Source organism: Diceros bicornis, chromosome 37 (genome assembly GCF_020826845.1).
Source record: "Diceros bicornis minor isolate mBicDic1 chromosome 37, mDicBic1.mat.cur, whole genome shotgun sequence".
NCBI lineage: Eukaryota > Metazoa > Chordata > Mammalia > Perissodactyla > Rhinocerotidae > Diceros > Diceros bicornis.
In genome coordinates this window covers 9,653,654-9,664,964 of record NC_080776.1, presented here as the reverse complement: position 1 = coordinate 9,664,964, position 11,311 = coordinate 9,653,654, and the positions used below count along the sequence as shown (strand labels likewise).

The following is an 11,311-nucleotide window of genomic DNA, read 5'->3' as shown; positions in this document are numbered from 1 at the left end:
CAGCCATGTTGCTTTTATTATCTCAAGGCTGCCTGTGGAGAGAGAGAGCACTTTGTACAGCACCCGTTGGACCAGGTGAGCTGGCGGGGACGAGTTTTTTCTCGGACTCTGACGCGGGGGACGAGCGGGGACGACGGGTCTCGGCTGTCCTCGCACCTCCGGGACGGCAGAGGGCCCCCGCCACCGCCGCGGACGGTGCGGCGAGGGGCGGGGCGGACGGTGCGGCGAGGGGCGGGGCGGACGGTGCGGCGAGGGGCGGGGCGGACGGCGGGGGCGGGGCGGACGGTGCGGCGAGGGGCGGGGCGGATGGTGCGGCGAGGGGCGGGGCGGACGGTGCGGCGAGGGGCGGGGCGGACGGCGGGGGCGGGGCGGACGGCGCGGCGAGGGGCGGGGCGGACGGCGGGGGCGGGGCGGGCCGAGCGCCGGGGCCGGGCGAGCAGAAGCAGGCCCTGGCGGGGGCTATGCAGGTGGGTGTCCGCCGCCGCCCCGCTCGAATTTCGATCCCAGACCCGACCCTGCGTCCGCTGGGGCACACGCTTAGCAGCGCGCTGAAGTGGGGGCCGCGCCCGATCAAAGCGAAACCGAAAGCCCGGCCCGGGTGACCTGACCTTCCTGGGTTGCCAAGGGGTGGCCTGCAGAGACTGGCGGGTGGCGGGGAGGTGGGTAGTCCCTAGAGAACACGTGGTGCAGGCCGGCTCAGAGCTAGGGGCGCGCTCGGACGTGGGGAACCCGCCGGGATTTCTCAACTGGGCAGGCACGTGGGGGCCGGACTTAGGGGGCGGGGCTAAAGCTCGGATTAGGGGGCGGGCGCTCTTGGACGAGCTGGGCGGAGAGCGAGGCTGGGGTTGTGATACTTTGGCTGGAGGGCCGGAGCTTTCAGTGGAGAGAGGTTCGACCCGGAGTCTGCGCGTCTCTGTGGGGAAAGGGGCGGAAGCAGAGGCTTGAGCCTTGGAGCGATCAGTTCGGGGGGATTTGCAGGGGGGAGTCCCCGGAGCCTGGATGGTAAGTCAGGCGTCCCAGACCTCATCGGAGTCTGAGCGCCCCCCTCCTCTAGGTGGCCATGAGTGGCAGGGCCCGCAAAGAGGCAGTGCAGGCCGCGGCCCGGGAGCTTCTCAAGTTCGTGAACCGGAGCCCCTCTCCTTTCCACGGTAAGTGACCAGGGCAGCTGAGGAGGGTGGGCCCCGTGTGGCCCCTACCGGCTTCCATCGCTATGAGAGGCTTCTTTCCCTACAGCCGTGGCCGAGTGCCGCAGCCGCCTCCTCCAGGCTGGCTTTCATGAACTCAAGGAGACGGAGACTTGGGATATCAAGCCCGAGAGCAAGGTACCAGGGGTGTGGTGGGAGCGGAGAGGCAGGAACCCAGGCTGGGTCTCAAAGTCTGTGTGCCAGCTGGCTGGCTAATCCAACTCCCCCTCCCTGCCAGTACTTCCTGACCAGAAACTCCTCGACCATCATCGCTTTTGCTGTGGGAGGCCAGTATGTTCCTGGTAATGGTTTCAGCCTCATTGGAGCCCACACGGACAGTCCCTGCCTCCGGGTAAGGAACTGGGGCTGTGCTGGGGTAGGGGAGGCATCAGAAGAAGGAGTACAGGGCAAAAGAGAGCCCGGGGGTACAAATCAGGGGCTCTGTTCACTAGAGCAAGGAAGAGGACTTGTCGCCCCCTTCCTCCCCATCTTGAGCCCTTGTCTGTCACAAATATTCATTTATGTTACTTAGCTTTGAACGGTCTGTCTCATCTCCAAGCCTTGTGTTGCGGCCTCTGATTCTCGTTCCCCATGCTCACACTCAGGTGAAACGGCGGTCTCGCCGCAGCCAGGTGGGCTTCCAGCAGGTTGGTGTGGAGACCTATGGCGGTGGGATCTGGAGCACCTGGTTTGACCGTGACCTGACCTTGGCTGGACGTGTCATTGTCAAGGTGGGCACTGGGGTTGGACCTGGGAGGTTCTCAGCTTCAGCTGCTTGGAGATTGGCTATCACCTTTCTTCGGGGTACCTGTGGACAGCCCCCCGGGGCAGGAGGGTAGGGCAGTCGGGGTCAGGGGATCACCCTGGTTAGTCTGGGTGAAGTGGGGGCTTTAGCTGGCTGTGGTTGGGAGGTGCCCTGGGCTGACCTGGCCTGGGGGGCCACAGTGCCCGACCTCAGGCCGGCTGGAGCAGCGGCTGGTGCACGTGGACCGGCCCATTCTTCGCATCCCGCACCTGGCCATCCATCTGCAGCGAAATGTCAACGAGAACTTTGGGCCCAACATGGAGATGCACCTGTGAGACTGGGCAAGGGCTGTGGTGACTGGGAGGAATGGGGGGTGGCACCAGTGATGGAAGGGTGATGGTGGGACCTGGGAGACCGCTCCTTACTGGGGACCACCATCAGCTTCTCCTCTTAGGACCCAGCTGGAAATTGAAGGGCAATAGCAGTTTCCCATCAGGAGATGCCTGAGCTCAGGGGTGCCCTCCAGCCCTCCCCAGCCCCCCATCACATGTCTCCCCACAGGGTCCCCATTCTTGCCACGGCAGTCCAGGAGGAGCTGGAGAAGGGGACTCCAGAGCAAGGGTCTCTCAATGCTGCAGTAAGAGAGTCCCTGCTCATGGGGAGGGGTAGGCCGAGGGGGAGGGGGAGGAAAACAGAGCCTCTTCCCAGCATCCTTCTGCCCTGCAGGATGAGCGGCACCACTCAGTCCTCATGTCTCTTCTGTGTGCCCACCTGGGGCTGAGCCCCGAAGACATCTTGGAGATGGAACTCTGCCTGGCAGACACACAGCCTGCGGTGAGGAATGGCTGTAGGCACTTGTGGCTGGGGACCTCTGGGATCCCAGCCTGTCCCAGCATGTCCCCAGAGGCACTCATCACCTCTGCCAGTCCCCCGGTTACCGTCATCCCTGTTCTTGCCAGTAGACACCATCCTTTCTGCCTCCAGGGCAGTGGTTCTCCAAAGGGCAGTTTCCTTCTGCAGACCTGCCTACTCGGACTGTCTGGGCTGGAGCCTGGGACTTGACCTTTCCACAGATTCCTCAGGAATTTCTGCCACGGGTGGTCCCTGTCTACTGTGACCCACGCTGGCCTGAACCTCTGAGAACAAGAGGCCTGGCTGTGACGGCCCTGTTTCTGGAGCCTGTCCTCGTGTCCTTCCCAGTTACCAACAGTAGGAGATTGCCAAGAATTGGATGCTCGGTCCTATTTGAATGTGCACTATGGTCCTGTTTCTTGCCTTATCTCCTTCTGTTTATTTCCTTAGCTTTTGTTGTGACCCTTCACCCCGCCCTTTTCCTGTCCCACAGGGAGTGTGTGGGAACTACAGGCCTCCATCCTCCTGTCCCTCAGCTGCAGCCCGGCCCCCTTCACCATTCTCCGCTCAGCCCTGTGCAGCGGGGATCATAGTGCCCTAGGCCAGGGGTCGGGGAGAGGTTGCACAAGGAGGCTTACTCAAACTCAGGCCCTTGGGAACAGGGGGATGCAGGTGAGTTGGAGCAAGGGGTCGAAGTTCAGGCTAACTGTCCTATCTTTCTAGGTCCTGGGTGGGGCCTATGAGGAGTTCATCTTTGCCCCTCGGCTGGACAATCTGCACAGCTGCTTCTGTGCCCTGCAGGTGAGGGGCTGGGGTGCTCCCAGGCAGCACATACCACCAGGAGAGCTGGAGAGTTTGGGGAGGGGCTGCCTCAAGCCCCAGCAGGTCGTGAGATGGCTGCTGGCCATCCCCGCAGTCTGCCGGTCCTGGGTGGCCCACAGGGACGGGACTAAAGGCTGCAGCCTCAGTATCTCCGTGTGGCCCCATCCTCCACTGGCCTGGGGCCAGGGGCTGAGGTAGGGGAAGGTGGAGAGGCTGTTTAGGGCACCAGTGTCCTGTCCTAACCTGCTTCTGCTGCTTCTCCCTTAGTTAACCTCTGCTTCAGGGGAAAGGCCCTAGCGTCCCATAAGGCAGTATCATCCACCTCCCTCTGGCCCCCCCACCCCAGGCTGAAGTGCCCCCAGCCTTCTCTCTGTGCCTTGGAACCTCAGTGGGGTGGTCTCTCTTCTTCCTAGCCACCTTGGTATTCCCCACCTTCTTTCTGTCATAGTCAGTTCCCTCTCTCCTCACCCCTCCCTCTGCCCTTTCCTACCTCTCTTCCCTCCCCATCCTGTTCTTGGAGACGGGCTTTGGGCTGTACTTGAGACCAGAACCAGACCTGGGACACATACCGTCTTCTGCCACCAGCTAGTCAGTCATGTCACCTTGATGGAGCCACAGTCACCTCTTGGACCTCGATCTTTTCACTGAGGACTATTAGTTTACATGATCTGTTTGGTCCTTTGGACTTGGCAGGATTCTCAGCCCTTCCCCTCCACCTGACACGTCCTCCTGCCTTTTGCATGGGAAGGTGTGGGAGAAGAACACCCAAAGGGCAGTGTCCCATCCCGTTACAAGGCCCCCACGCCAGGCAGTGCCCTGAGAGAGGAAGGCCAGTGAGAGCCCACACCCACTTCGCTCTGGCTGTTGACGACAGAAGGCGGGCGGGGAGTGCGAGCCTCCGTGGTGTCGGTGGGCTGTTAGAGAAGAAGAAGGGTGAGGATGGTGCTCTCGTTCTCCCCTCAAACCAGGCCTTGATCGATACCTGCGCAGCCCCTACCTCCCTGGCCTCAGACCCCCACGTGCGCATGATTGCCCTCTACGACAATGAAGAGGTACGTAGAGGGCTCTGGGAGGGTCCCCTCTGTGGAGTCTTCCACAGCCCCCTTGTGCCAGGCGCCCACCATGAGCCAGGGCTATTCTGGAGGCCACAGAGACGGGGGACACACTGCCTCTGCTTCGTTAGCACTTGGTCCCGCCGGCGAAGCATGTGTCTGCTTCTAGTGTGACATACCTCCCATATCTCTCTGTGTGCCATGTGGTGAGCCCCTCGAGGACAGGGACTCGCCCTTTCATCCTCGTAGTGCCAGGGCTCAGCTCATGGTGGGTCCTCATTGTGTGTGCGTGTTAGGATGCAGTCTTAGATGCTGTGACAGAGGTGGAACACGTGGGTAGTTCTCATGTGGCTGCACAGGTCAGAGTTAGCAGTTCAGGACAGTCTCTGCCATCCTGAACACATGGCTTCCATCTCGGCATCCAGGGGGGCTGTTCCAGCTCCTGCCATCCTGTCTACACTGAGTTAGGAGGAAGGGAGAAAGGGCAAAGCAGGAGTGTACACCCATCCTTTTCAGGGCATGACCCAGAGGTGGCGTTCATCGCTGCCTGCGTTCCATAGCGCTTCGCGTGGCCGTGTTTAGCTGCAAGGGAAACTAAGAAGGTCGTCTCCAGCTGGGTGGTTGCACACTTAGCTACAACGTGGGTGTTCTATAATAGAAGACAGCACATGGGGGTCCGGCCCCATGGTTTAGTGGTTAAGTGCATGCCCTCCGCTACTGGTGGCCCGGGTTCGGATCCCAGGCGCGCACTGACCCACCACTTGTCGGCCCATGCTGAGGCGGCATCCCACATACAGCAACTAGCAGGGTGTGCAACTGCAACATACAACTATCTACTGGGGCTTTGGGGAGAAAAAGGGGAAAAAAAAAAAGGAGGAGGATTGGCAATAGATGTTAGCTCAGGGCTGATTTTCCTCACCAAAAAAATAAAAAAAAAAAGAAAGCATAGCAGTTAGTGGTCTCTGTCACATATGTAAAAGAGGATTGATCAGAGTGGTGGGGCACCTGTGCAGAGCCCGGGTGTGAGGGTCGTGGGAGAAGGAAGGGAGGCAGTGCGGGAAGCCCACCAGAAGGTGCTGTTTCTGCTCCAGAGATGACTGTGGATTAGTTTGGGCCCAGCCCACCATCAGATAACACGCCACGTTCTCCGCCCACTGGTTCAGTGGGGTCCTGGGCCAGTCTGAGCTTTGGGCCCCTCTGCCTGGCCTCCGGCTCAGACCCCCAGAGCCACGTCCCTGCTGTTGCCAGGTGGGGTCCGAGAGCGCCCAGGGGGCACAGTCGCTGCTGACAGAGCTGGTGCTGCGGCGGATCTCGGCCTCGCCCCAGCACCTGACGGCCTTCGAGGAAGCCATTCCCAAGTCCTACATGATCAGCGCAGACATGGCCCACGCTGTGCACCCCAACTACCTGTGAGTCTACCGGGCCGGGCTCGCGGACCTCACACAGCTGGAGACCTGAGCATACCCCGCCTTCAGGCTCAGCCTGGCCCTGGGCCCGAGCTTCTCCCCCTCCCCCTTCTTCCTTATTCTCCCGGGAGGTTCAGCAGGGACTTCCTTTAGACTGCTCCAGGGCCCAGCTGGGTCAAAGTAATATAATGCCTAACCCAGGTTTGTTGAATGGGCTCTGTCTATAAACTTATTTCCATCTATTGCTGGAGGCTGCTTGGAACACCGTGTTTAGCATGACTCTGAGGTCCTACCGGGCTGGGTGGGAAAGCATGCTGTGATCGATTAGTCATGTCTGCCATGGGAGAGGTGGTGGGTTGACAGGCCAGCTCCTGTGTGCCATCCCTGGCCCCTAATCTGTCTCTTACAGGGACAAGCATGAGGAGAACCACCGCCCCTTATTCCACAAGGTGAGGTGCTCCTGTTTCTCCCTAGGGACCTAGAGGCCTGGCTGGTTCTGGGCCTGTCACCCGTCTCTGCCTCACCCTCAACTCCTGGTTTCCCTCTCCCCAGGGCCCTGTGATCAAGGTGAACAGCAAGCAGCGCTACGCCTCGAATGCAGTTTCAGAGGCCCTGATCCGAGAGGTGGCCAGCACTGTCGGGGTGCCCCTGCAGGTGAGGGTGGGCCTCGTCTGGGAAGGTGTGATGGAGAGAGTGGGACGGGGAGGCACAAGCAGATGGGCCCCGCATGAGAGGGGAGCCTGGTAGACAACCTTTAGTGGAGGGGGTCCCAGCAGAATGAGGAGAACGGGTTGTGGATATAGGCAGAGCTGGGACCAGTGCTGGTGCTGCCGTGGGGCTCACCCTGTGACCTTGGACTAGTCTCCTGATTTCTCTGAGTCTCAGTTTCCACTCCTGTAAAATGGGGTTGATAATGATGCCTGCTCACCTGGATTTCCGTGAGGATGAAAGGTGCAGTGTGCACGTTGTGGGTTCATCCTTGTTTTCCGCCCAGTGTGGCTCTCACACCGCTGGGGCTTCCATGAGGAAGTTCAGGGCCGGGGAGCCTGGCACTCCGATGCTCATTTTCATTCTTGACTTGGCAGTGGCCCATCTAGTCATAGGTGTATATATAGAGAGAAAGAGAGATGATATATATAATATGTATGATGTATATATCAGGGACTGCAGCCCAGTGGTCCAGTGACAGACATGGCAGGCAGGTCCTGGCGAGGCAGGACGAGGACCCAGGCGTCCTGACTCCCCGCTCAGGGCTCCCGCTGCTGCACAGCCCCACCTGCCCCGTGTAGAGCTGAGTGGTTCACTCTCAGGAGGGCCTTCCTGAGGAGGTGACCCTTGAGCTGAGACCCAACTATTGAGAAAGAAGCAGCTATGGGCGAGTCTGGAGGAGGAGCTTCCCAGCCAGAGGGAACATGTGCAAAGCACCTCAGGGGGACTGGAGGGAGCTTGGTCGACAGGGAGGAGAGGGAGCCAGATTGGGAGAGCCGGGGAGCAGGAGGGAGAGGGGGAAGCCTGCCCAGGCCGGTCGCGCAGGCCTCCTGGGCCGTGGAAGGGGGTTTGGATCTTTTTCTAAGACGGTGGGAAGACATCGGGGGATGTTTCTTTAATAACTTACGGCAGAAGCAGATCATGTGTACTTTAGAAAATTAGAAAATACAAATAGTAATGAGAAAACAAGACATAAATCCCCAGAGATTTGTGTATATTCTTCCAGATTTTTTTTCTCTGCATATACTTATCATACATTTTTAAAAATGAAATGATAGTGGGTATATTTTTTGCTTCCTCTTTTCACTCAGTCCTCTCCACCATTCCATTTCGGTAAATTTGTATCTCATCTAATGCACAGATCGTTTTCTGTTTTCCCCACTTATCCCAAAAATATTCTTTAGGGTTGTTTGTCCCACCCTGGTACCCATTTCAAGGCCATGTGTGGTTGTAGCTGGTGGATACGTCACTTAAATGTCTTTCAATCTCACACAGCCTCCCCTCCATTTTTTTGGTTTTTTTTTTAAACATGGACTTGTTATAGAACCAGCCTGATCATCCCACATAATGTCCCACTTTCTGGATTGTCCGGTTGCTTCCGCATGGTGGTTTTAGCTTGTGCCTCTAGCCCCTGTAAGCTGGAATTCCTGTCTAAAGCTTGATATGTTCGAGTTAAACGTTTTTGGCCAGAAGACATCGTGACTGGGGTGTCCTTCATGTTGATCATACACGTGTTATCTGGCTGATCCACCCGTAGCGATGATAAGATTGACTACTGGATTGGGGGTGCCCTCCGGTCCCTCCATCATATGGGGCTTTTCTTCCTTTGACTGGACAGTAACCTGTACAAGTGATGAGTTCCCCGTCAATGAGACCACCTCATGGTTTTAACACCAATTGATAATCCTTGCCTAAATCAATAATTTTGTTAGAGTTTACTGAAAAATGCCCCCCCCAGTTCATCACTTCTACATTTCATCCTTGTACGTTTATTAACTGCCATTCTTCTGTGAAATGGAACTTTTTCCCTGTCAACTAGAGCTGTTAGGTTATCATGAAGTACAATTCCTACTGGAAAGACAAGATAAAAGCTAATTCTTTACCTTTTTTTTTTTTTTTTTTGGTGAGGAAGATCAGCCCTGAGCTAACATCCATGCCAATCCTCCTCTTTTTGCTGAGGAAGACTGGCCCTGGGCTAACATCTGTGCCTATCTTCCTCTACTTTGTATGCGACGCCGCCACAGCATGGCCTCACAAGCGGTGCATCGGTGCGCACCCGGGATCCGAACCCCGGGCCGCTAGCAGCAGAGCGCGTGCACTTAACCGCTACGCCACCGGGCCGGCCTCCTAATTCTTTACCTTTCATAACCAATTTTCAAGGTGTAGTGTTTTAATAGCTACCTTAAATGGTGACAAATACTAAGGGTTTTTTTGTTTTGTTTTCCTTTTCTATCATTATAAAATCATAGATTTTCGTTGGTTCAATGTGATGTGAGGCACTATAATCATTTTATTTCATTCAAATTGTCGTAACTTTGACCAATGGGAGCCCTTTAAACATAACTTCTGTGTCCTTTGACATGACTCTTGAAAGTCTCCTTGCTTTTTTGGCACGACAAGAAATCGCAGGCTCCTCTGGTTCGTTTCTCTCCCCAGACTTGGTTGCTTTTGATGGATAATGATATTAGAGACCATGTCTGGCACCATGAGTGTTGATTGTTTTTTGGGGGGGCAGACAGTGTTTTTGGGTCATTTCTGTGAACGTAGCTAGAAAAAAAAAACATGTATTTTGAAAATCACAGGTTAATACTATAATCCTTATTCAAAAAATAAGAATAGTTATTACTTAATTTATTGGATTTTATGATTGTTTTCCCTTACACTGAAAATCGTGATATCAAACATCATATTATGATTTTCTTATTTACTTTTTTACTAGAATATAAAGAAAATAGTTTCAAAATGACAGTAGCAGTATTTTTAAAAACACGAAAACTACTGAGTGATTTTTCTTTGTGTGTGTATGGGGAGCGTGGAGTGTGTGTCAAGCAAGAAGGTGACATATAGGATACGTATTTCTTTTTCTGTCCCCCTGCCTGCTATATGGAGAAGGGATTCTTTATGGGAGGCAAGATGATAGTAGCTGGAACTATGGTGGTGGAAGAACAGATGGAGAGAAGGAGACAAATTCAGAATATCCTGTCCTCTGTGCTGCCATTGAGTGTTGGCTTTGTGGTTTTATGCTGGTCACGTCCACTCTCTGAGGGGGTGGAGGCGGCCCATCTGCCAGGCCCCTTTCAGCTTGTGCATCTAAGGTGACTTCCTCCTTGGCCTTAATGAGCACAGACCACATGTTGTCATGAACCTCTTCTCCTCTCCCCAGGATCTCATGGTCCGGAATGACTCTCCCTGTGGGTCCACCATTGGGCCCATCTTGGCTTCTCGGCTGGGGCTGCGGGTACTGGATCTAGGCAGCCCCCAACTGGCCATGCACTCCATCCGGGAGACAGCCTGCACCACAGGAGTACTCCAGACCCTCACCCTCTTCAAGGTGACTCCCACCCCACCCATCGCCATGGCAACTGGGCTCCTTCCCCCTCTAGCGCCTGGATTGGTTGCTGGGGCAACATCACCATCACTAAGTGGCTGGCCTGGGTGATGGGTTGTCTTGGTGCTGCCATGTAGGAAAAGAAGGGTCCCCATTCTTCTCAAGGCTCAGGGCCCTGATCAGCCCCCAGAAGATAATGAGAGGACAGAGAGGGGATCAGGGATGGGAAGAGGGGCAGTTGTCAAGTGTGGGTGAAGTAACTCTGCCTGTCTGGCTGGGGCCTTTGTTGGCAGGAGGTGAGCAATGGGGCACCTCCATCCGGTCTCAGCTCATTCCAAATCCCGTGTTGCCTGCCATTTTAGGGCTTCTTTGAGCTGTTCCCTTCTCTGAGCCGTAACCTCTTAGTGGATTGAGGCCTCTTGGAAAGACTTGTGCTTGAGAGGGGAAGTTCTCGGCTGAGCTGAAGCTGGATTATTAAAGTGGATTTTTCACTCAAACTCATTCTGTTGTGCTTATTTGGAGACTAGAGGGTTGGGAATTGGGCCTGGCTCGAACCTCTGGAACCAGAAGAGAGGGGAAGGCTGGGGTGCAGGTCGAGGAGGCCACAGCTCCTGGGAGCTGATGAAGGCATGATTCCAGATCTCTTTTCTCTTCCTTAAGCTCGTGCCTGAAATGGGCAAAGGGTGGGTGGGATCACAATTGGAAGGTCATTTCTGCTCCTGTGCCCCATCCTCCCTTCTCCTCGCCGTGGCCTCAATGTTCTTCCCTCCTTCCATTCCCAGAATAGACCAGGAGCCCAGCTCGGCGCTCCGAGGTCTCAGCACTCAGCATTAGCACTGCCAGAGCTGCCCTGGGCAGCCCAGGCTGTCTCCCACCCTCCCCCAATCCCTCCCCACCCCTCCCAGGTGATGAATAGAGAAGGACAGTCTGGGCTTAAGCATCACCCTTCATCATCCACTTCACTTCTCAGCAGCTGTTGTGTTACTTGGTCATATGTTACCAGGGAAAAAGATTATCCCTGAAAAATCAAAATAGGAAAAGTTGAAGTCTGCTTGTAAACTCTTCCATCAAAATAATCGTGCTAACGTGTTTTTCCAATTTTTTGGATACCAATATAAAAATTACTTTATATAAATATGACCATTTACAATTTTTAAATGCTTAATATGATGCACAAAACAATAATGCTGGTGGAGTTTAAAATATATATATAT

At 55.4% G+C, this 11,311-nt stretch overlaps 1 protein-coding gene across 2 annotated transcripts; it reads left to right on the top strand.

The window, feature by feature from the left end:
- Nucleotides 1-409: 409 nt before the first annotated feature.
- On the top strand, nucleotides 410-10,620 carry DNPEP (aspartyl aminopeptidase). Of its 2 annotated transcripts, none has more exons than XM_058533066.1 (15): nucleotides 410-467; nucleotides 1,055-1,148; nucleotides 1,234-1,322; nucleotides 1,423-1,536; nucleotides 1,790-1,915; nucleotides 2,130-2,260; nucleotides 2,491-2,566; nucleotides 2,656-2,763; nucleotides 3,505-3,582; nucleotides 4,572-4,655; nucleotides 5,904-6,064; nucleotides 6,471-6,510; nucleotides 6,614-6,715; nucleotides 9,933-10,100; nucleotides 10,460-10,620. In XM_058533066.1, exons 1-15 carry the CDS (start codon nucleotides 462-464, stop codon nucleotides 10,508-10,510), a joined length of 1,428 nt encoding a protein of 475 aa, XP_058389049.1. In that variant the 5' UTR covers nucleotides 410-461; the 3' UTR covers nucleotides 10,511-10,620. The 2 variants fall into 2 exon arrangements, with proteins under 2 accessions (XP_058389049.1, XP_058389050.1); XM_058533067.1 differs by lacking the exon at nucleotides 410-467 and adding an exon at nucleotides 535-553.
- The last annotated feature ends 691 nt before the right edge of the window (nucleotides 10,621-11,311 follow it).

Bases quoted from the DNA above. Each gene is read 5' to 3' on its own strand.
- DNPEP (XM_058533066.1), top strand. The intron at 4,656-5,903 runs GTACGTAGAGGG...TGCTGTTGCCAG, and splicing joins CCCTCTACGACAATGAAGAG to GTGGGGTCCGAGAGCGCCCA. The intron at 10,101-10,459 runs GTGACTCCCACC...CTGCCATTTTAG, and splicing joins AGACCCTCACCCTCTTCAAG to GGCTTCTTTGAGCTGTTCCC.